Consider the following 26,096-nt stretch of genomic DNA (forward strand, 5'->3'; position numbering starts at 1 on the left):
TATCATGTGGAAGTAATGAGTGTTCTTAATCCCCATCTAATGCAGGGGCACACTCGGGGTGGGCGGCCAGTGTGAGGCGGGCCCTACCCGTGTGAGGCGGGTGGCTCGTGTGAGGCAGTACCCATGTGATTTGGGGCCTACGAGGGGGGTTTAGCCGAGGTCCTAACCCATGAGATGTGGGGCCTGGGCTATGAGATAAATGGATTAATTCACCATGCTCTAACAATTTGAGCTTTAGAGCAAGTGGTTAATTGTCTTGCATCAAATTGGTATCAAAGCGAGAGGTCTCATGTTCGAGACTCCTCATCGGGGGTGATTAGTGCAGGGGCACACTTGGGGTGAGTGGCTCGTGTGAGGCGGTACCCATGTGATTTAGGACCCACGAGGGGGGTTCAACTGAGGTCCTAATCCATGAGATGTGATTTGGGGCCCACGAGGGGGGTTCAACTGAGGTTCTAATCCATGAGATGTGGGGCCTGGGCTATGAGATAAAATGATTAATTCGCCATGCTTTAACAGTTTGAGCTTTTAGAGCAAGTGGTTAATTGTCCTGCATCACCATCCTTAATCCAAAGAGCCCTAGATCTCTGCCTCCACTTAATTATCCCCATCCTTCACCCCAACCCAAGTTGCTAGCCTTGTTTTAGCGCATCATATCGTTCACCACCGATACGGGGTCATATCACCCTATATCACTTTGTTTTGTGCCCTGGTTTGGCCAATTCACCTGTATTTTCTATGGTTGATGTTGATTGTTTCTTGTAATGCACACTGTTTTAGGAGTAGAAAAAACATGTTGGAGTTGACTATAACTTTGTGAGGGAGAAGATCTTAGTGAAGTTGTGCACCTCATTTGTTTGGTCCAATGATCGATTAATTGACGTTCTAATGGAAACTAGTGGTTCCTCTCATCTCCAAGGAATCGTGTTCAAGTTGAGTATGTATGATTTCTATGCTCTAGCTTGAAAGTGAGTGTAGGAGATTATGAGTATGCGTGTGCATGCATGTTAGTGTAAGTTATTGTGGATTAGAGTGAGTTTTGTTGATATGGCTACACTGGGTTATGTGCTCTTGTAGGACATCATGTTATTTGTACTTATGGTTTTATTTAAAATAAAGCATTGAGAAAGAGGAGGGAGGGGTTGTGCAAAAAGAGGAAGAACAACATGCACAACTCGTAAACAAATACTCGTCTAAGAGAGGTTGTTATTTACAAGGAGCCCTAATTCTTTTTATGCCTGCTCCTAAACCCGCGTTTGTCGTAAAAAGGCATGGCTGGGCTGGCTTCTTGAGATACATAAGAAACAAAAGCGGAGGACTTGACTATAAGACTGTCAAGAGAAAGAAGAGAAAAATAAAAATAATGGGTACTGTGCACATGCAAGCATTGGGAAGACACCCTTCGTCTAATGAAGATGTGTTGGATGCCGAGCTACCTGAAAATGATAAGAGGAGATCAGGTGGGGTGCCAGAGTCTTTTAAAGAGCTTCCCTCCTTTAATGATGATTTTCTATGACTTTTTCTTATTCTCTACTTTTTTTCTTTCTTGAAAAAGATGACTTGGGCTCTTTTTTATAAGCAGCTTGGAAGGAAGTTGCTCAACAACTGACCTCTCCCCAAAATGTAGGTGTTGGGACGAGTGTGTGCCACTGAATGTGGGAGTGATGATGGGGACATCATGCGCACACGCATGCTCCCCTATGCACGTACGCAAGGAGGACCCCACCGTTGATCTGGATTGATGACGACGTTCAGGGAGGACCTCCTAGTTAGAGGACTGCGTTTTGGTCCCTTGGAGTGGACCCGTTCATCATGTGAATCTCACCATGGGTTTTCGTGATCGTGACCTACTATTCTAAACGATCTAGTACTTTCGAGTTTTGGTTATTTTTGTTATTAGTAACATCATGGACGGTTTAGATTGCTTTGATTAGTTGTTATTGCGCACATGGCGCGAGGTTTTTTTCCATTAAATATTATGAATAAAATTCTGCGTTTTTCTGATTCTCTAATTCTCTGAGTTGTGGAAATCCAATTGGGTGCGATACCCTCCCTTATTCGAAGGGCTAACTACCATGGTGCGAAGCCACACCCATCCCGATTCGCCCCCATCTCCTACCATCAATATCCACCATCTCCTACGACCAACCAATCATCAAATCCATCATCCTTTCGCAGCGATTCTCCCCCTACAGCAGAATTTTGGAATCTGGCCCCGTAGGAGGGCTGAAACTTCGGCGGAGCACCGTGATCAAACCGAACATCCATTGGATTGAGGAAATATTTCTGTGCACGTGTGGATGACTTTGTGGGCCCCACACATGTGCGGGCCACCACCAGCGCACGTGCGTTAGGTGGGTTAGCTGTCCACACGTGCGGAATCGGTTCTAGGTTCTCTCTTTCCTTTCTTTCGCTCCTCTCTCACCTAATTTCCCTAACCCTAACCCTAGATTGTCCTAAATCCCTATTTCCATGCCATTTGTAAACCCTAGGGTTCCTTGAATTGAAATCCGTAAATCCCTTGGATTGAGGAAATATTTCTGTACATGTGTGGATGAATTTACTCTCTTTTGAGTATTGTTTGGTCTATAATTTTTATTGATCCAGTCCTAATGTGTGTAGGCTTGGACCCGCATAGATTCCCCTTGATTGAGTGCTTGACTTTATGTGGGATGTGAATTTTTGTGTGATTGTTTCTAATTTAGTATGATTTTAAGCCTGGATTTTTTTTGTGTATCATGTTTAATTTCCATGTCCTGCATCAAATTTGGTATCAGAGCTTAGGTTTTTCATTGGGGATTGCATTGCATGTTTAGGGTTTAGTCTACTTGTGTTTATTTTGCATTAAATTTCATCATATAGTGCCGTTTAGGATCCATCATTCACAACATAGATTACTGAATTTTCTATTGTCAAAAATTTCCCAATTTTCATTACTAAATTTTCTGTTAACAAATTGTTTGGATAGTTATGTTGCTGGAATTTTAGGAGTGTTGCGAAGTTTCTCTCATATAGAGTCCTATAAGAGCATTTAGTCTCATTTAGACACATAGTTGCATTAGAGGACCTTTGAGTTGAGTTAGTAGTTGTATGCCCACACGTATGGGTCGTAGTTTTGGCTTGCACCCTACACTAAACATGAAACAATTGTAAGAGTCAATGAATAAGCTGATCCAGCAGTTTCAGTCTTTGGGTAAGTGCTTGGACCAACGTATGGACCAACGCTTTGAGCAGTTTAATATGCGCGTTACCCAACTAGAGACCTCTGCCCGGACAAACCCTACCATTGGGGAAGATGCCCAATCTCAGGCAGGTGATCAGGAGGATAGACCAAAGAATGAAGGTGGCCAAGGAATTAGTCATGGGTGCACACCCATGCACCCACCTTGCGAGGGGCATCTAGACCACTATGACCTAGATGCGCAACTCCTCGAGGGAGTTAGAGTAGATGCCCATTCGTTTGATGACCACTTGGATCCTAAAGCTTTTCTAGATTGGTTGGCGGATATGGACTACTATTTTGAGTGGTATGACATGTCGGATGCTCATTGGGTTCAATTCGCTAAGATGAAGCTTGTGGGCCAAGCAAAGAGGTTTTGGGCTATTGTCGAGCGAAAGAAAGAGAGGATGAGGAGCCCCCAATAGTCCATTGAGGAGAAATGAAAAAAACTCTTAAGGAGAAGTACCTCCCTTTCTCTTATTGCTTACGGTTGATTGAGGAATGGTAGTCTCTTCAACAAGGTTCCATGAGTGTGGCGGAATACATCGAGAAGTTCGAAGAGTACTTGACCCATTGTGAAGTTGATGAGGATCCTATACTCACTCTTGCTCGATTTAAAACGGGCCTTCGTTTTGACATTAGGAGAGAGTTGCTTGCCAAGGACATAGACACTCTTGAACAGATGTATCAAGTAGTGTTGGAGGTCGAGCAATACCTCAGAGCATCCGTGGGAAGGTGGTTTGATTTTCATGATTCTAGTACTAAGGCTAACCCTTCTGCAGCTAAGCCTAGCACTGGATACCAAGACAAACATTCCAGCAGTTCTCAGTCCACGCCCAAGGATGATAAGGGTAAAGAGGTTGTCGGGTTTAGCTCGCGCAGAAGCGAGACAACTAGTTGTTTTAGGTGTCAGGGGTTAGGTCACTTTGCCCACCAATGTGGCACAAGAAAGGGCCCCAAGGTGTTCCTTTTTGATGGGCAAGTAGAAGTAGTATACCTAGAAAGTGACAGTGGGGAGAAAGAATATGAACCAATAGAAGCTCCTAGTGATGAGAAAGAGGGAGCGCGAGAGTCTGCGACCCTTGCAGTTGTACGTCGCGCCTTTACACAAGCAAATAATACCGATGATTGGCGCCGTTGTGTTGTTCCTATTCAGTTTGGGTTATATAAAGGCACAATTTGGTGTGATGTTGTTCTTAGGAAGCCTTTCAATTTTGTCCCTATGTCATTATCCCATAGGCCATCAGAGTCTGTAGAGTCCTTTGCGCATCACATTCATTCATTGCATCAAGAAATGAGGCAGAAGATCACGACCAGTAATGAACATTATACACTTTCTACAGACTAACATAATCGTTTCAAGGAACTCAATGAAATGGACTTTGTGATGGTTCGCATCAGGCCAGAGTAGTATTCTCAGGGAGTCGTTCGTAAAATATACGCGAGTAGCGCTGGACCATTCAAAATTATAAAACGAAACGGTCTCAATGTGTATGTGGTAGATCTTCCACCTTACATGGGAATTAGTTCCACATTCAATGTGGAGGATCTGGTTGCATTTCAGGGGGCCACTGATGCATTGTCCAGCCTTTCGCCTAACCACCCTGATTTCCTAGACTTCTCCCTTGATCCATGGCTATTTTCGGACTTATCTTCTCGGCCTCTATGTCCCATACCTACCTTTTTCGACCCATTTTTCCAGCCTCTACCTTCCATACCTACTCATCCCGACCCATTTTTCCAACTATTACGTCCCGTACCTCTCATTCCTGACCCATTTTTCCAGCGTCTACCTCCCATACTTACTCGTCCTGACCCATTTTCCCAACTACCACGTCCCATACCTATCTTTCCTGACCCATTTTCCTAGCTTCTACCTCCCATACGTATCCGTCCCGACCCATCTTCCTAGCTTTTACCTCCCATACCTACCCTTCCCGACCCATTTTTCCAACCTCTACCTTCTATACTTACCCGTCCCGACCCATCTTCCCAGCTTCTATCTCCCATATCTACCCTTCCCACACCCAGAGAGGAGATAGATGATATCTTGGATCATCAGATAGTATTGATGACGAACGACGGATTTCAAAAGTTTCCGGTCAAGTGGAAGTCACGCTCAACTTTAGACAATACGTGGCTCATTGAGGAGGAGCTTCAAAGACTTGATCCTGACATGTTAGATCGGTTTAGGAGTTTCGTTTTGCCAGTGGCGAAATCTTCGCAGCCGGAGAGAGTTGATGGGGACATCACATGCACACACACGCTCCCCTACGCACGTACGCAAGGAGGAGGAGGACCCCACCGTTGATCTGGATTGATGACGACGTTCAGGGAGGACCTCTTAGCTAGAGGATTGCGTTTTGGTCCCTTGGAGTGGACCCGATCGTCATGTGAATCCCATCATGGGTTCTCATGATCGTGGCCCACTATTCTAAACGATCTAGTACTTTAAGTTTTAGTTGTTTTTGTTATTAGGAACATCATGGACGGTTTAGATTGCTTTGATTAGTTGTTGTGGTTACTTTATCTTTAAGTAAGAGGTTGTACACATGGCGCGAGTTTTGGGGTATAGGGTTTTATTATAAATAGACACCCCTTGTAGGTTTTTTCCCATTGAATATTATGAATAAAATTCTGCGTTTTTTTGCTTCTCTAATTCTCTGAGTTGTAGAAATCCAATTGGGTGCGAAACCCTTCCTTCTTCGAAAGGCTAACTACCGTGGTGCGAAGCCACACTCATCCCGATTCCCCCCCATCTCCTACCATCAATATCCACCATCTCCTACGACCAGTCAATCATCAAATCCATCATCCTTTTGCAGCGATTCTCCCCCTACAGCAGAATTTTGGAATCTGGCCCTGCAGGAGGGCTGAAACTTCGGCGGAGCGCCGTGATCAAACCGATCATCTGTTTGGCTTGAAAGTTGGAGGGAAGGTAGCCCACCCCTGGCTGACCAGGGCCAAGCTTGCCTTTTTCTGATTCGTGGGCCCCACAAACGTGCAGGCCACCACCAGCGTACGTGCGTCAGGCGGGTTAGTTGTCCACACGTGCGGAATCGGTTCCAGGTTCTCTCTTTCCTCTCTTTCGCTCCTCTCACACCTGATTTCCCTAACCCTAACCCTAGATTGTCCTAAATCCCTATTTCCATGTCATTTTTAAACCCTTGGGTTCCTCGAATTGAAATCCGTGAATCCCTTGGATTGAGGAAATATTTTTGTGCATGTGTGGATGAATTTACTCTCATTTGAATATTGTTTGGTCTATAATTTTTATTGATCCAGCCCTAACATGTGTAGACCTGGACCCGCATAGATTCCCTTTGATTGAGTGCTTGACTTTATGTGGGATGTGGAATTTTGTGTGATTGTTTCTAATTTAGTATGATCTTGAGCCTGATTTTTTTTTTTTTTTTTGTATATCATGTTTAATTTCCATGTCCTGCATCAAGTGATGCACGAGTGATGCAAACGGAACTTGCTATCTATGCCAAAGGTAGCTTTAGTCTTAATCAATGTTGTCAAATCACATATGCCATCGTATGCGACTAGCATATGCAGTTCTCATATTCCATCGCACATTCCTCTGGCTTTTTTTTTTTTTTTTTTCTTTTTCTTTTTCTTTTCTTTTGAAAAAATTAAAAAGAAGTAAAAAAAGAGAGGGAAAAATAAAAAAATTTGAAAATAATTATAAAAAATTATAAAAAATCAGGAAAAACTTTGCCTAATTACTACGAGTGATTGGATTGGGTTCTTTTACCTATTTAATTGTTTGAGTGTTTGAGACTATTAGACCATATATAAAATAAGTTATATTCAATCCTTTATATTATGTTTACATAAAGTTTAACAAAACAAACATGTTACATTAAGAGAGAAATAATTATTGAAAACTTCGAACATAGAAATTTTATTGATAAATGATAACTTGAACAACTCATAAGTTAACAGTTACAACTTAATTTACAAATACAATTTTCAATTTACCAAAAAGAAAAAAACACAACTTGCAAAGTATGCCATTGCTTACTTGCATATGCCATTGCATACTTATTGCACAAAAAAGCATGCCATCGCATACCATCATGGATCACGTATGCCACCTTCTAAAAAAATGGCATATGCGATCGCATATTCGCATATGTGATTGCACATGACAACAACGGAGGAGCCTTCTAACTAGTTATTGTTGTCTCTTCGAATCATGCTTTGGACTCGCACCCCCGCTTCTGTTGCTTAGCTGTTTACTTCATAACATTTTGAAACATGCACTTGCTCTCAAACTTGTTTTAAAATTTCCAAGTATATCTAATGGTGGTTTTCCAAATTTCGAAAATGTTATTCTAATGATGGTCTCAAATTAGAGATTACAAACAAGGGCCTCAATAATGTGATGATCAACTAGTTTATCTCCAGTGGTTAATTCTTTGAAGTTGGGAATTGCAAAAAGTGAATGATGTTCAGCGTAGTGTATGATCAACTCAATCTCCAGTGTTTGCCGTTTGTTTATGTTTACATTTTTTTTCTCACTTGTGTCGTCAGTGTTTTCTGCATCTTGTGATATCATCGATGTATCTCATGATATATTCGTTATCCCAGCTGGGCAATACGATACCCAACTTTAATATTAATTTTTCATGGTATTGTGTAATCTATTGCACGATATCACGATATATCATGAATATCACAATATCATTCGATATATCCACATTCCCCCCTTATAAATTCTCAATGGTATCGTGCGATATATTGATACCGAGTGTGATATCGAAAGGGATAAAAGGAAACCGGTTCTATTTTGTTTGGAAAATCCTAAAAAATTCACTAAATCATTTTTTTTTTTGCAAAAAAAAAAAAAAAAAAAAAAAAAAAAACGCCTTCTGAATAATTTGTAAGGTGATTTCGATCTGTCCACTCTAGTTTATTAGAAGAAAATTTTCGAAATTTCTCTGAAATTGCGATCAGAAGCTTCTTGGGGTTGGATTCTAATTTTTTAGTTTTGATTATTCTTTTCGTTTTTATATGTTGTAAATAGTGTTAAATGATAAAAAATCCATGATTATTTATATTTTGCATGAAAATTATGGATTTGGAGCTTTGATTTCGAGATTTGGGAGATATGGTCTGAGTTGCCGAAAATTGGGGAAAAATTGATATTTCCTCAAAATTTCCCAAATCGGTTGCAATCTTAATGTCCAAACAGGAAATCAAAGATGTATATAACCTGATCACACATTCTTGGCACTTTGGGGATTTTTTTGGAAAAACAAAAATCAAAATTTTAACAAAAAAATGTTAAATTTGGCTCTCTCAAAATCCATAGGTATATTTCTAGTTTTCTACTTCTTTTGCTTTTCAATGTAATGCTTTTCCATACATGTCTTCTTACATTTATAAATTTTACTAATCGACTTTGAATATAGTTGCATCAATTCAGTCAGATAACCCTTAAATTATGACCTTATACTTGTACATAGGAAACCTATTATGTGCAGTTTGTGTTTTAATTTCTAAGTGTGTATTAGTGTCTTTTTAACCAATCCTGGAAGTTTCATTGAAAAATTAGACCAATTTCCCAATGTTTCTCTGCAACAACAATAAATTATGCGGTACAACCGATATATCCTGTGCGATAACCGATATGTATCTGTATCCTAAGGGTGCAATACATTACGCAATAACAATACGGAAAACATTGGGGTCCTCCACTTTTGCCAATGAATCTTTGTAAGTTCTCAAAAGCAATGAGCATTTGTTTTTGTTTTTGTTTTTTTGTTTTGTGTTGTTTTGTTATGGTTCTTTTTTTTTTTCATTTTTTTCCCTTGTTGCTTGGTGCATGTATTAGAATTTACGAGAAGGAAGAACGATTGACCTGAGCTGAACAGGAATGAACTTGGCCATCTTTTGGATGCTTGTATCATGTGGGGTGTCTAAAGCTTTGCCCTTCGGTTGCATGCATCATCTACAAACGTAGGCAATGAGATCTTGCTAAGATTTTTTTTTTTGCTCTTGACCTGGATATCAAGTATCTAAAAATGCCATCAACTGGGGATCTGACAGAAGACTTATTGTTTTGAAATATTCTTGCATTTCTTTCCTTCAAAATTATCCACAGAGTGATCAAACCAACTGTTCTCCATATTAGGTTCCCTGTTAGGCTCTAAGCATTAGAGACCCAAGAGGCAACATACTTAGAAATTGAACTTGGGAAGACCCTAACTAAACCAACCCAATGTTTTTCGTATCGTTATTGCATAATGTATTGCACCCTTGGGATACGGATACATATCAGTTATTGCACGGGATATATCGGTTGTTTCGTGTAATTTATCACCGTTGTTGGAAACATGGGGAAACATTGGGAAATTGGTTGATTTTTTCGATGAAACTCTAAGGATTGTTAAAAAGATATTAATACACACTTAAAAATAAAAAATCACAAAAAAAACAAGTGCACACAATAAGTTTCCTTTGTATAAGGTTCTAATATATGCATTGTCTAACTGAGCTAGTGCAACTATATTCAAAATCAATTCATAAAATTTATAAATGTAAGAAGACATGTATGGAAACACAAGCATTACATTCAAAAGCAAAAGAAGTAGAAAATTAGAAATATACCTATGGATTTAATTTATTTTTTTAAAAACATTTTTAATTACTTTTTAATTAAAAAGTTATATTTTTTTTTTGAAAAATCCCTCAATTGCGAAGAATGTATAGATCGGGTTATATACATGTTTAATTTTGTGTTTAGACACTAAGATTGCAACCGATCTGGGAATAATTCGAGAAATTTCGATTTTTTCTCCGATTTTCTGTAACTTGGCCCCTATCCCCCAAATCTCGAAACCGAAGTTCCAAATCCATAAATTTTCATGCAAAACATGAAGAATCATGGATTTCTTACCATTTGAAACTATTTACAACATATATAAACGAAAAAAAGAAAGAAAGAAGAAGAATCAAAATTAAAAAATAAGCACATTTTAAAGCTAGGTTTTGTATTGCCCAGCTGCGATAGAAGATATATCATGGAATATATCAGTGATATCGCAAGATACCGAAAACATTGAATAAACCAAGTTTGGCAATCACACTGCTTCATATTATGTATGATGTTGAACAATGGAGAAGAAGGTGAGTCATTGACCCTTCTGTTGCATAGCACATCACACATCTATTGGGAATGATGAATCCCCATTTTTGCAAATTGTCTACTGTTATATTTTTTTAAAAGAGGCTACCCAAATAAAATCTTTCACTTTCGGCAAGATGGGTATATTCAAATATTTTGCATCAAAGTTGCCATCTTCGTCGAACCATTTGAAGAAAGATGGAAAAAAAAATAAAATTCCATTCATACTAGTAGCACAATTTCTTCTATCGGACCCTGTGGCAGGAAGAAAGACTTCTTTGAGATTAGAGTCATTAGACATCATATCCACAAGGATGAAAATTCATTATCTTTGACATTAGCCATCATATCTACAAAGGATGAAAATTCATTATCTTTGAGACCTCTACAAAATGCAATGCACTACACAGATACCCATGGATTCCCATTAAATCGTGCAGTGACTCACGTATGCCTCTCGTTGATATGAAATTACGTATAGACCTGGATATTGTTCCCTGAGTGAGGCGTCTCCACACCATAGATCCTCCCAAAACAGATATATTGACCTGTTCCCACTCGAAATCTGAGCTAACAAAAAACTGAGCTGACCATGATACTGCTCTCAAAATGATGGATCCTAATGATCAGGTAGCTGGAGAAACATCCCAAAAATTTTCAGCAAGGCCATATTTTGGGTTATTTACTTCATGAGAGGAAAGCGATTGAGAAGGATGTTGGTCATAGAATTTATGTTTGGTGGATGAAGTGGAGATATGCCTCTAGAGTTCCATTAATTGCTGCACACCAATCAAACTATAGGAGAAATTTCATAGGATAGCTATAAGACCAGCCCTGATTTATGGACAAAATGTTGGGCAGTTAAGGAACAACATGTTCATAGGATGAGCATAGGTGAAATGAGGACGTGGAGATGGATGTCTGGCAAGATGAGGAAGAATAGAATTAGAAATGAATGCATTGGGGGAACAAAGGACTTAGATAGTTTGACCCCTTCAATGGAGACTAAGAACTGCATCGGTTAGGAGTGAGTGGGTTCAAGACTTCAATTTGAAGGCTCTAAAAAGGGTAAGGTGAAGGCTGAGAAGAATGTGGGTAGAGGTAAGAAAAGATCTGATGACCTATGGTTTAACTGAAGATATGGCCCTAGATAGAGTGGAATGACTGAACAAGATTCGTGTAGCTGCCCCCAATTAGTTGGGATAAGGCTTAGATAACGATAACCTCCTAACAACCTTGGCTTGTGAAATTCCATTTCTATTTTTTACTCCTAAGAACCATGAGATTTTGACAACTGGCTACATTCTATTCATTCAAACCCCAGGAAACCTCCTAGAACCTTCCCTTTATCTTGATTACCCTTCAACTTACCTTAATTTACTCAGAAATCACCCCATCAACCTTTTTGGATTATGCCACTTGTTGCCCATCCCAAAATCCTCTATCCTTTATAAAAACCCATTAAATTCCTTCAAATTTCCAAGATACTATTCCTATTCTCTATAAATAGGGTCTGAGGAGGGTCTTGATCTTGAATATCCGTGAGCCTCAACGTAGGAGCTTACTCTAGTAGTTGGGACAACCCCCTTGGTCCAAATTCCTGCAAAGTTCAAAAGAAATATGGAGAAGATGCAGAGGCATGAAACCATTGCTCTAATAGTTGAGAGCTCTAGAATTCTTGAGTGGCTAAGGAGACTCCCTCAACTCATTGGTTTCGAGCAATGGCTCTGGTAGCCGTTTTGTTGGGAGAATTCTCTTAATCTCACCTTCCATCCAAAACTTCTAGAACAAATTCTACAAGGTCTGTGTGAGACAAGAAGACCTTTTTGAATGAGATTAAGAACATTCAAAGGAGCTTCAGGTGGCTAATTTGCCACAATTCCATTTGAACATAACATACTTCTCTCTTTCTGCATTCTATTTATAGTCCTTCAAAATTCTCTTTATTATTATTATTATTCTTTTAATTTTAAGCCAAGCTCAAATGCTACTTTGAAATTCATTTTGGGAATTTCAATTCACACTAAAGTAGAGACTGTGTATTCACATTGGTGGGGGAGGGTACCTACTTCCTTCTCCATCACCAAGGCCCTTGCTCGGAATCTATAATTCTGGACATCATTGGAGTCACCATCTTGGAGGTGATCTTGCCTAATAAGGTGTGAGAGGTTCTCCTAGTGGAGATATAAGTGAGTTCCCAATTACTGTAGACTAGCACCAAGGGTCGGCATTGAACCCTTACCTTTCTGCATTGGTTATAGAAGAGTTAATAAGGCATTTGTGGGAACAGATCCCACGGTGTATGTTGTTTGCAAATGACATAGTTTTATTTGACAAGACAAGTGAGGCTGTAAACACAAAGCTAGATTTGTGGAGTGCTTTAGAATCTAATAGTTGGATTAAAACAGAGTATATGGAGTGCAGTTTTAGTAATAGTAGGAGTGGAACGAGGAATTAGTAAAGATTGCTGACCAAGAAGTTTCTCAAAATGGCCACTTTCAATATCTTGGGTTGATAATTCATGAGAGTGGAGACATTCAGAAGCATGATTCTCATAGAAAGCTGGTGGATGAAATGGAGATGTGCCTTTGGAGTTTTATGTTATTGTCATGTACCACTCATACTGAAAGGGAAATTTTATAGGATAGCTATAAGACTAGTCATGCTTTATAGGACACAATGGTGGGCAGTTAAGAACAACATGTTCATAGGACGAGTGCGTAGCTGAAATGAGGATGTTGAGATGGATGAGTGGCAAGATGAGAAGGGATGGAATTGGAAATGAATGCATTTGAGGGAACATAGGAGCAGCACCAAGAGGTAATAAGACGAGGGAAACTAAACTTAGATATTTTGATCATGTGCAATGTAGACCAAGAACTGTGCTGGTTAGTTGTAACCGTGTAAGTTGGTGCAAATTGAGGGCTCTCAAAGGGGCAAAGGGAAGCCTTAAAGGACGTGGGTGGAGGTAGTGGGAAAAGACATGATGACCTATGGTCTAACTGAAGTTATGGCCTTTGAAGTGGAGTGGTGGTACATGATTCTTGTAATGGAACCCAGTTGGGATAAGGCTTAGAGGATGATGATGATGCTGATAATTCACTAACACTGCCTTACAAAATTTTCGACGGTAACTTTGTATTTTATGGGAAATGTGATTATTTATATGTAAATTCTATCCAAATATGAAATATAATAATAATTAGACACAAACTATTAGGATTCATATTAACCTTATCTGGGAGTACTGGAGACCCGGACAGCGATGTATACTGATGTGGCAAAATTTCAAAAAGTGGAGTGGTATACACTTTGTTAGCCAACACTGCAAATCTGGTCTGTACTTGCATAATTGTATCCGGCAATACAAATTAACTGTGTGAACTGGAAAGTTCTACTGGAATTTAGTTGTTCTGTGGGGTCTGTGGGTTTGTTCTGTTGTATCTTGTTTCTAGTGTTGTGGGGTTTTTTTCCCCTAGTGTGCTGTTTGTTGTGTTTTTTCTTTGAATGAAAAGAAATTAACTGTAAAAGTTGAACCCTTGTCGTACTTGTTGATGTACCCAGGTAACACAGGTTATGAAATGGCTTATGACACTTCTTATCATCATCGTCATCGTCATCATGATGGGTTTTGCATCATGCCTGTACTTGATATAAGCTATAGACAATATCTTACATGTACCCAGTTAACATATATGATGTATATAATTGCATGTAAGTTCATATTATTTGTTCTGAAAGAGGTTGGCTTGGAGTTACCCTTGAAATGTTATTGTATTGGTACTATTACGTGATCAAACCTAAACAGTGTTCTATTCAATGTTTACATCTGTCCTTTAATGAACTTAGAACTTTTTCTTACTTGTTAAATCTTTACCATTCATGACACAATTTGCTCTTCCCTTAATATGATTTTTTTTTTTTTTTTTTAATGCATGGCAGGGTACCATACATCATGATGAATCCAATAATTCTTCGTACTGTGTTTATGACTCAGACATTGCAACTGGCTATGGGGTTGGATCTTTCTTGTTTCTTCTCTCAAGTGAATCATTGATGATGGGTGTCACAAAGTGCATGTGTTTTGGGAGACCTTTAGCCCCTGGTGGAAATCGAGCCTGGGCCATTATCTATTTTGCCTCTTCATGGTAAGCTTTCTGTTTTCTAGTACCTTACTGTTCTACCCTCAAGATCTTTCATTATTAAATATATTCTAGACCATAGTTAAAAAACTTTAAAACCTGGACTCGACTCTATTTGATGTCTAGCCGGTTCGGGTCAACTTGATGACTCGTGAAGTGTGATCTGACAGTGGGTGTACTAACAAGCTATTAAAAACAAAAAAAAAAAAAAAAAAAAAAACTTGATGACTCGACCGAGTTTTTAATTGGCAGGGGTTGAAAATCTTAAATTTATTTGAAAGTTATAAATTATTAAAATATCCAAGAAAAACAAAACTGCATCTACTGGAGCAATGGTAGTGACTATGGACTTCCTTGGCTGAGGTTCCCTGTTTGATTCCTGCTGCATGCCATATTACTTTTTTATTTTATTTTATTTTATTTTATTTTAAGAAGTCAAAATAGTTGACTAGTCGAGTAACTTGGTTGAGTCATGCCGAGCTGAATCGAGTCGATCAAGTTTTTGAGTTGACTCAATGAGTCTTGTCGAGTCTCAATCGAGTCATGCTCTCCAGCGAGTTTCTAAGAGACTCGACTCGAAATCTGGTTGATTCGAGTTGACTCGTAGGAGTTTGGAGTTGAACCGAGTTTTAGAACTATGTTCTAGACCACAGTTGTAAGTTATAACTGAGAAATAAATGCGGGAAATGATGCTAGAAACAGGTATGAGAAATATCCTATTTACAAGATTTATGGTAGTTCATAAACGTTTGAAGTTGGATGTTAGAGATCGGAATTTGCAAGGGAAAGTAGGTTTTTGGCTATGTAGCTTGTAGACAAGCATATGTGGTGGAGGGGTGGCTAAGGCTTCATAACTCATAAGTTCTATTCACTGACATTTTCATGAAATTGTTCTAAATAATAAAATATTATATATATTATAGTATATTGCAATAGTATCTATGTAAAGAATCCAAAAAATATATAGAAATTATCCTAAAATAAGTGGGTTTCTGGTTATGTAGCTTGTAGACAAGCATATGTGGCGTGGAGTGGTGGCTTCATAAGTTCCATTCACTAACATTTTTGTGTAATTGTTCTAAATAATAAAATATTATATATATTATAGTATATTGCAATAGTATCTATGTAAATAATCCAAAAAATATATAGAAATTATCATAAAATAAGTTATACGTAAGTGAGTCCTGGAAATAAACTACATTATTTTGTATGAGTTTTGTCCATGAATGTTGGACATGCAGATTGCAGACACATAGGTGTTGACACATGACAATTAAAAAGAAAAAAAAAACACCTTATGTGTCCTCATTGCATAGGTGTCTATTAACTACATCGCAGACAATGCTAGGGTTATCTCCTGTCACGCTCCAGACTTGGTGATCGGACTCACAAGGAACTTGATAGCCGGTTTCGGCCGCAACAGCCTCCGTAGTACTCCATTCTCGGCTCCTGAGACGGGTTCCTGTCCTGGGATCTTACAAGGAAGATTTTCATATCATAATTCCAATCCAATTGAGCATACCCAAGATCATAGTAAGTAAATCTCAGAAAATAAATAAGAAACACACTGCAAAATCCACTAAGAATTTAAACTTTACAAGTACAAGGCTCAAAAGGAAATACATAATATAGAAAGAAAGGAAAGAAAGGTCTGCAACAGGTCCTCAGCTCGCGCCAATCCAATCCACAGCTCCTTCGCTACTGCACTGACCTAGGATCTCTTGCACGCATCAATCGTGCATAAGCTTATAGAAAGCTTAGAGGGCGGTGTAAGTATGTGACAATGGTGTTCAGAAGAATAAGGAGAATGCAGAAGAAGCCAATGAACAAATACCAACGCCTCTAGCCGTACCAAGGCTAAGTTATGAATATAGTAAGCTGTACAAAGGCTATGCAATACAATACATGAATACTGAGCACCATACCAAGGCGATGCAATATAAGGCTTATACAGCCAATGCAAATGCAATGCGAAGTAATGCCAGTCCTCATATCCAATCCACATATCAAGTATAGTTCCATTATAAGGAATCCACTGGGGTCAAGTACATTGCTGGATGACTGATGCTCTGCAAGACCCATACAGTCAAACGAGCGTAGGAGACCTCACTACCCACCTGTGGACAGCCAATCACCAGCGAGGCTCGACGGTAGCGGACCCATTTCACGAGCTGGTCAAACTCAGCCTAGCTATGCCCCCTCACTCAGGTGGGTAAGGCCAAACCCCATCTCAACCGACCTCACAACAGTGAGAGTCGCAGCCTAACGGTATAAGACCCTCGTGCGCTTATGTTTTTCACTCGGTCTCGGTGTTGAGGTGTCTCTTCGGTACCGTGGAAGTTTAGGGGCTTTCATCCAGGGATATCCTATGCGCTCCAAATGCTCAAGTATCATTTCCGGTGTCCACATACGGCCATCCACAATATCTCTGTGGAGGCTACGACCCTGATGAAGCAAGGGCGAATATCTACATGCTATGCAATGCCAGATGCATGAATCACACAATCAACCATGCATCAATCCCAAGCATCCACCGTGCTCAAGAGGGTAAACTTCATCCCTTGGGGAGATACCAACATGTCCTACACAATGACACAACTATGGCCAATCATATCTCAACCAAGCATGTATATGATGTGTATGAGAGTGGGCCATGAAGAAGAATAAGGGTGCCAATGAGGTGAATAAGAAGATGTACTCTCCACCTAACCATGAAGGGTCTAGGTACTTAACGAATTCCTTATAAGGAATACAACTTCTAGTGGGGGCCTATTTACCTGGGGTAGCCCACGAGACTAAGCATACAAGGCTACGGCCTAGATAATATGGAAATGGGCCTAGCAAGGGACTAAGTTGGGCATTTAACCACACTTAACAACTAATGGACCTAGAGGGGTCCAAATGGGGACTTTTAACCACCATTGCCCCAAGGCATCTAATCCAGAAACCACATAAACATAAGGCCCAAGGCCCATATTCAAACCATATGCACATAGGTCCCACAAAAGGCATAAGGAAGTGGACGCGGATTGCATCCTACCCTTGCCCGGACAGTAATCCGTTTGGGCAGGGCTCTGTGGGTCCCACAGTGATGTAAGTGTTTTATCCACGCCGTTAATTGTTTTTCTTAGATCATATTAAGATATGATGCAAAATATTAGGCAGGTAGAACTCTTAAGTGGACCACAAAGTGGGGATTGAACGTCCACCATTAAAGTTCTTGGGAGTTGGAGAAGTTTCGGATCAAGCTTATATTTGTGTTTTCACTTCATCCACGTCTACATGACCTTGTTAATAGGTTGGATGGTAAAAAAACATCACAGTGGCCCTCATAAAGGTTTCAACGGTGGGTGTCATTATCACTGCAGCTTCCTTTGGTGAGGTCCACTGGAGCTGTGGACCTATCTCGTTCTTTGGATCATAACTTAAAATGGTCTAATAAAAGCGATTAACGGCGTGGATAAAATACTTACATCACTTTGGGCCCCACAGAGCCCTGCCTGGATGGATTACCGTCCAGGCGGGGGTAGGACACAATCCGCGTCCTAAGTAGGCCCAATACTACCTCTAACAATTATGGCCCAAGGAGGGAAAGCAAGGCCCAAAGCCCAAGTCCTAAGGGCCATAGAGTCCAAGCATTTAGATGGACTTAGTGGGTAGCCCATGTATACAAATACATGGCTCAAAACAAGTTTTTTTTTTTTTGGTGGAATGGGCCCCATTACATCAGCCCAATAACTAGTAATTTAAGTGGGCATTCAAGGGCCCAAATCCACCTTTTCCTCAGCCCATAAGTCCAGCAAATGGTGGAAGGTCAGCCCATCATTTAGCTGGCCAAGGTGAGACATTCCAGCCCGACCTGGGCTCATTAGGAAGCCCCAAAATCTGGTATGCATTGGGTCCCACAAATAGTTATCAAAGGTGGCTCAAAACATGCATTAATTAAGCCTAAATAATTATACTAAGGTATGAGTGAGGAACAAGTACCCAATTTATCAATGTGGTTGGCCCCCAATTCGAATAAAAATTCAGCCATACATTGTGTATTTAAATGGCCATGGCTGGACTTTTAGTCCACCAAATCTTCTGGGCCTATTGAGGCCCAGAAACATGTCAAAATACTTGGGAGTTACTCCCATAGTCTCCATCAATACATCATAGGGGCCCCACCAATTTGGAGATAAGGATTTGACACTCAGAAATGTGGGCCTGCTGCTGGACTGCAGGCCTAGCAGCAGCCCCAAAAGGGCAGGGGCATCCCAGGCCTGGGCGGTCCAAGGTGTGGACAGTCTAGGCCCCATACACATGCAACAAGGTGGGCTCCCACGTCCCAGGTGGGCTCCCACGTCCCAAGTGGGCCCCATATGGGACGTCCACCTAGGGTGGACCCAACCCACATGGGCCCCACAAATATGGAGGGACGGCGTGGATGAAAGACATACATCATGGTGGGCCTAGCCAAGGACGGCTAGCCCATGGTGGACGTCCACTAGCTGGACGTCCATCATGGATGGCTGGTCTAGTTGGTTGGCCCCACAAAAATGGCCCCTTGTGGCCTCTGGATCATCACAAGGTGGGCCCCACATATATACATAAAAGCCCAAATGGGCTGGGCCCAATTATCTCCTCAAACACAAAAATACAGCGGTGTAGAAAAATTCCAGCAATATTCATGTTGCTGTACTAATTTGGGCTCCCCAATGGAGTGGGTCCAGGGTCTCCGAAAATTCTGAAATTGGGGGTGAAGGTCCTTTATCAAGTCTAGAACAAGGTGGGACCCAGAAAGGTGGCCCACCATCAGAGAAAATATTTTTAAATTATGGGTTACAACAGCCTGTATTGCTGGAAATTATTGCAGAAATCTGGTTGAACACCCATGTTGGCCCACTCTTTTGGAGGCTCAGATGGGGTCAGTTAGGGCTGAAATTTGGTAGGCTTATAGGTGAGACACACCTTTAAGAATCATATATTGGATGGTTTCAACATCCCCACCAAATGACCAAGAATCAGGCCCCAAGATGGCCCAAAATCTGTCCAGACAGTCTGGATAGCAACATATGTTTGATAAAAATAAATTGCAAACATTATTTAAATGGGGATTTAACCCCAGAAAATTATGCTGTGGTCCACCCATGTGGGCCCCACAAATATCCAAACCATCCCATCATCCAAATCATCCTTGCATGCACCCCATTTTGGTGATTTTAGGGGCCACGCGTCCAAGGGATGGACTGTGAAAAACATCCTTCCTCTATGGACGGTTTGGGTCTTGTTGGTCCACAAGGTGGGCCACACACTCATGATTAGAAACTTCTAACAAGAAAAGGAGAAGAAAACGGCTACAAGAGAAGGGTCTTCGCCTCCATGAGGCCCTTCCCTTCATCACACACATACATAGACATTTCATTACCATAAGATGTACAATCTACATAATCAAGTCTATCTTATTGAGATCTATGGTGGGGATCCAATCTCTACCAAGGATCAAGGGTCTAGATGACCCAATGATCCTTGATCTAAGGAAAAAAGGAGCATGAAGGGATCCATGGAGAATGGTCCCTTGCATGCACATTCATGCAATGTAGGATAGGTTTCGAGCCATATTCATGGAGTCTTGGGGCCACCATCATCACTTGATGGGTCCCACAAGCTCCATCAATGGAAGGAGAATGAAGAATCAAGAGGAAGAAGAAATCGAAAATTTAAACAATGCAACCCACCCACCTATTAAAATAACTCCAAAGCTACATCACTAACATCAAGAAGCTTCAAGGATCATGGTTCAATGGTTGAGATTGGTTGATGATGGGTGGATTAGGAGGTGTTGGGAGGTGAGAGAGCTGAAATTTTTTTGGGGGAGGTGGGACGTCCTAGCAAAGGGAGAGGAGAGGGAGATGTAGCGAGAATGAGAAGAAAGAGAGAGAGGGAGGGCGTTGTAGGGAGGTAATCATTGCCTCTCTTTCCTTGGTTAGAGAAACCATGATGGCATATGGTGACAATAACAAAGTACTAGGCTTTAGTAGGTCTTAGGGTGGTAGGCTAGTAGGCTTTCTAGCAAACCTACTATAGGGTGACATCATTCTTACACAAGTACATAGGAGAACGTGTGGGGTGGGGTCCCATCGCACATCAAAGGCCCAAATCGAATGTTGCCCATAACTCATGATATACATGTCGGATTCACACACGGGATGCGGCGTTGGAACCGAGGCGCTGATACAGACAAGATGGCATAGGTTTCGGGTTGATCTGAGTCGGGACAACGTGACCGAATTCAAGGACGACCGCAAACACTGCCCGAAGGTCGCGAGCCGTCGGGATTCGACTGGTAAGACCGCGTGACCTAAAGAAACGACGTGCACACTTGGGTTAGAGTCTTACAGCTCTCCCTACCAACAAAGAAATTTCGTCCTCGAAATTTATCAAATTCAGGACAAAATGAAAATGCAAAAACACCATCATCATATATAGCAATCATCAATAGAAAAGGCAATGCATACAATCATATAGTCAATCAAGCATCAAACAAATGAGGATAACACTCTAATCTCGGCTTTGCGTTCCCAAAATGCCTCAGCTTCCGAATGATGACTCCACTGCACCTTTACCAGGTGAATGACCTTGGTCCTGATAACCTACTCCTTCCGAGCAAGGATACGAATCGGTTGCTCGATATAGGAAGCATCCTCACGGACCTCAAGGTGCTGCCAATCAATCACTGGAATGATGTCCGACTCACACTTCCTCAACATAGATATATGGAACACATCGTGGATCCCGGACAACTTTAAAGGTAAGGCAAGCCTATAGGTCACAGCGCCCACGAGCTCGGTAATCTCGAAATGTTCAATAAATCTCGAGGCAAGCTTGCCCTTCTCTCCAAATTGAACCATGCCCTTCATAGGCGAGACCTTGGGATATACCATGTCCCCAACTGCAAACTCGAGGGGTCGACGCCGACGATGAGCAAAACTGTACTCCTGGCTCTGAGCTGTGCGCATCCTCTGCATGATAATATCCACAATCTCTGACGTCTGCTGCATAAGCTCGGGACCTAGGAGACGACGCTCTCCAACCTCAGTCCAACAGCTAGGAGATCTGCACGGTCTATCATAATGCCTCAAAAAGAGCCATGCCGATAGTCGCCTGATAACTGTCGTTGTACGCAAACTCGGCAAGGCACAAATGCTCGTCTCAACTGCTCGCAAAGTCAATCACATAGGCTCTGAGCATATCGTCAAGGATCTGGTTGACCCTTTCGGTCTGCCTATCCGTCTGCGGATGATAAGCGGTGCTGAGATGCAAAGTGGTCCCTATCGTCCGCTGGAAACTCCAAAATTGAGACGTAAATCTGGAGTCTCGGTCAGATACGATCGAAATCGGAATGTCGTGCAACCTCACTATCTCCTTGATGAATACCTTCGCAAGCCGGTCCATAGACCAGGAAGCACGCATCAGAATGAAATGCGACGATTTCATCAGTCGATCAATAACCCAGATGGTATCGTAACCGCGCTGAGTTCTCGGCAAACCCGCGATGAAATTCGTCGACACATGCTCCCACTTCCAAACTGGAACGCTCAACGGTTGCAAGGGACCAGGGGGTCTCTGGTGATCGGCCTTGACACGTTGGCAAGTGTCACACTCGGCCACAAAACTAGCAATCTGGCATTTCATCTCTGACCAAAAATACTGCCTCCTCATATCTTTGTACATCTTCGTGGAGCCCGGGTGGATGGTAAGTCTTGATCGGTGTGCCTCGGTCATTAGATCATGACGCAACTCTGGCACGTCTGGGACACAATCGGCCTCTAAAGCGTAATCCACCGTCGGAACCAATCTACCAGTCTGACTGCTCCACGGTGCAGTGAAGTCATCATTCGGAGGCTGTGGCGTCTTGGGAACGCAAAACTGAGATTAGAGAGCGTTATCCCCATTTGTTTGATGCTTGATTGACTATATGATTGTATACATTGCCTTCTCTATTGATGATTGCTATATATGATGATGTTTCTGCATTTTCATTGTCCTAGATTTGGTAAATTTCGAGGACGAAATTTCTTTATCAGTAAGGAGAGCTGTAAGACCCTAACCCAAGTGTGCACGCCATTTCTTTAGGTCACGCGGTCCTACTGGTCGAATATTGGTGGCCCGTGACCTTCGGGTAGTGTTTGCGATCATCCTTGAGTTCGATTATGTTGACCCGACTTGGATTGACCCGAAACCTATACCATCTTGTCCGTATCGGCGCCGCGGTTCCAACGCGGCGTCCCGTGTGTGAATTTGACGTGTACATAATAAGTTATGGGCAACGTTCGATTTGGGCCTTTGATGTGTGATAATGGACCTCACTCCACACGTTTTCCTAGGTGCTTGTATAAGGATGATGTCACCCTATAGTAGGTTTGCTAGAAAGCCTACTAGCCTACGACCCTAAGACTTACGAAAGCCTAACACTTTGTTATTGTCACTATAAGACATCATGGTTTCTCTAACCAAGGAGAGGCAATGATTGCCTCCCCACAACTCCCTCCCCCTCTCTTTCTTCTCATTCTCTCTACTTCTCCCTCTCCTCTCCCTTTCTAGGATGTCCCACCTCCCCCAAAAATTTCAGCCCTCTCACCTCCCAACACCTCCTAATCCACCCATCATCAACCAATCTCAACCATTGAACCATGATCCTTGAAGCTTCTTGATGCTAGTAGTGTAGCTTTGAAGTTGTTTCGATAGGTGGGTGGGTTGCATTGCTTAAATTTCAGATTTCCTTTTCTTCCTCTTGATTCTTCATTCTCCTTCCATTGATGGAGCTTGTGGGACCCATCAAGTGATGATGGTGGCCCCAAGACTCCATGAATATGGCTCGAAGCCTATCCTCCATTGCATGCATGTGCATGCAAGGGACCATTCTCCATGGATTCCTTCATGCTCCTTTCTTCCTTAGATCAGGGATCATTGGGTCATCTAGACCCTTGATCCTTGGTGGAGATTGGATCTCCACCATAGATCTCAATAAATAGCCTTGATCATGTAGATTGTACATCTTATGGTAATGAAATGTCTATGTATGTGTGTGATGAAGGGAAGAGCCTCATTGAGGCGGAGACCCTTCTCTTGTGGCCGTTTTCTTCTCCTTTTATTATTAGAAGTTTCTGATCATGAGTGTGTGACCCATCTTGTGGAGCGACAAGATCCAAACCGTCCATAGAGGAAGGACATTTTTCACAGTCCATCCCTTGGACGTGTGGCCTCTAAAATCACCAAAATGGGGTGCATGCAAGGATGATTTAGATGATGGGATGGTTTGGATATTTGTGGGGCCCACTTGGGTGGACCACACCATAATTTTCTGGGGTTAAATCCCCATTTAAATAATGTTTGCAATTTATTTTTATCAGACATAGGTTGCTGTCCAGACTGTCTGGACAGATTTTGGGCCATCTTGGGGCTTGATTTTTGGTCATTTGGTGGGGATGTTGATACCATCCAATATGTGATTCTTGAAGATGTATGTCACACCTATAAGCCTACCAAATTTCAGCCCCAACTGACCCCATCTGAGCCTCCAAAAGAGTGGGCCAACATGGGTGTTCAATCAGATTTTTGCTGTAATTTCCAGCAATACAGGCTGTTGTAACCCATAATTTTAAAATATTTTCTCTGATGGTGGGCCACCTTTCTGGGTCCCACCTTGTTCTAGACTTGATAAGGGACCTTGACCCCCAATTTCAGATAATTTGGGAGACCCTAGACCCACTCCATTGGGGAGCCCAAATTAGTATAACCACATGAACATTGCTGGAATTTTTCTACATTGCTGTATTTTTGTGTTTGAAGAGATAATTGGGCCCAACCCATTTGGGCTTTTATGTATATCTGTGGGGCCTACATTGTGATGATCCAGAGGCCACGAGGGGCTATTTTTGTGGGGCTAACCAACTGGACCAGCCATCCATGATGGACGTCCAGCTAGTGGATGTCCACCATGGGTTGGCCGTCCTTGGCCAGGCCCACCATGATGTATGTCTTTCATCCACGTCGTCCCTCCATATTTGTGGGGCCCGTATGGGTTGGGTCCACCCTAGGTGGACATCCCATGTGGGGCTCACTTGGGACGTGGGAGCCTACCTTGTTGCATGTGTATGGGGCCCAAACCGTCCACACCTTGGATCGCCCAGGCCTGGGACGCCCCTACCCTTTTGGGGCTGCTGCTGGGCCTGCAGTCCAGCAGCAGACCCACCTTTCTCAGTGCCAAATCCCTATCTCCAAATTGGTGGTGCCCTTATGATGTATTGATGGACACTATGGGAGTAACTCCCAAGTATTTTGACATGTTTTTGGGCCTCAATAGGCCCAGAAGATTTAGTGGACTAAAAGTCCAGCCATGGCCATTTAAATACACAATGTATGGCTGAATTTTTATTGGAATTGGGAGCCCACCACATTGATAAATTGGGTACTTGTTCCTCACCTATACCTTGGTATAATTATTTGGGCTTAATTAATTCATGTTTTGGGCCACCTTTGATAACCATTTGTGGGACCCAATGCGTATCAGATTTTGGGGCTTCCTAGCGGGCCCAGGTCGGGCTGGAATGTCTCACCTTAGCTAGCAAAATGATGGGCTGACCTTCCACCATTTGCTGGATGTATGGGCTGAGGAAAAGGTGGATTTGGGCCCTTGAATGCCCACTTAAATGACTAGTTATTGGGCTGATGTAATGAGGCCCATTCCACCCCTCAAAAAAAAAAACTTGTTTTGGGCCATGTATTTGTATACATGGGCTGCCCACTAAGTCCATCTAAATGCTTGGACTCTATGACCCTGAGGACTTGGGCTTTGGGCCTTGGTTCCTCTCCCTGGGCCATGATTGTTAGAGATAATATTGGGCCTACTTCCTTATGCCTTTTGTGGGACCTATGTGCATATGGTTTGGATATGGGCCTTGGGCCTTATGTTTATGTGGTTTCTGGATCAGACGCCTTGGGGCAATTGTGGTTGAAAGTCCGCATTTGGACCCCTCTAGATCCATTATTTGCTAAGTGTGGTTGAATGCCCACCTTAGTCTCTTGCTAGGCCCGTTTCCATATTATTTAGGCCCTAGCCTTATATGCTTAGTCTCGTGGGCTACCCCAGGTAAATGGGCCCCCACTAGAGGTTGTATTCCTTATGAGGAATTGGTTAAGTACCTAGACCCTTCATGGTTAGGTAGAGTACATCTTCTCATTCACCTCATTGGGACCCTTATTCATCTTCATGGCCCACTCCCATACGCATCATATGCATGCTTGGTTGAGGTATGATTGGCCATGGTTGTGCCATTGTGTAGGACATGTTGGTATCTCCCCGAGCGATGGAGTTTACCTTCTTGAGCACGGTGGATGCTTGGGATTAATGCATGGTTGATTGTGTAATTCATGCATCTGGCATTGCATAGCATGTGGATATTCGCCCTTGCTTCATCAGGGCCGTAGTCTCCATAGAGATATTGTGGATGACCGTATGTGGACATCGAAAATGATACTTGAGCATTTGGGGCGCATAGGATGTCTTTAGGTGAAAGCCCCTAAACTTCCACGATGCCGAGGAGACACG

General features: G+C 42.0%; 1 protein-coding gene across 2 annotated transcripts in view; it reads left to right on the forward strand.

Annotated features, from left to right (window-relative positions):
* LOC131235610 (uncharacterized) overlaps positions 1–26,096 on the forward strand; it is a 40,201-nt gene that overhangs the window by 6,663 nt on the left and 7,442 nt on the right. Inside the window, exon 2 of one of the 2 annotated variants that reach the window (XM_058232863.1) lies at positions 14,311–14,506. In XM_058232863.1, the coding sequence (XP_058088846.1) occupies positions 14,311–14,506 (196 nt within the window). Of the gene's footprint in view, positions 1–14,300; positions 14,507–26,096 lie in introns of both variants that reach the window. The other variant, XM_058232862.1, reaches the window with a different exon arrangement.

Source organism: Magnolia sinica, chromosome 19 (assembly GCF_029962835.1).
Source record: "Magnolia sinica isolate HGM2019 chromosome 19, MsV1, whole genome shotgun sequence".
NCBI classification, from domain to species: Eukaryota; Viridiplantae; Streptophyta; class Magnoliopsida; order Magnoliales; family Magnoliaceae; genus Magnolia; species Magnolia sinica.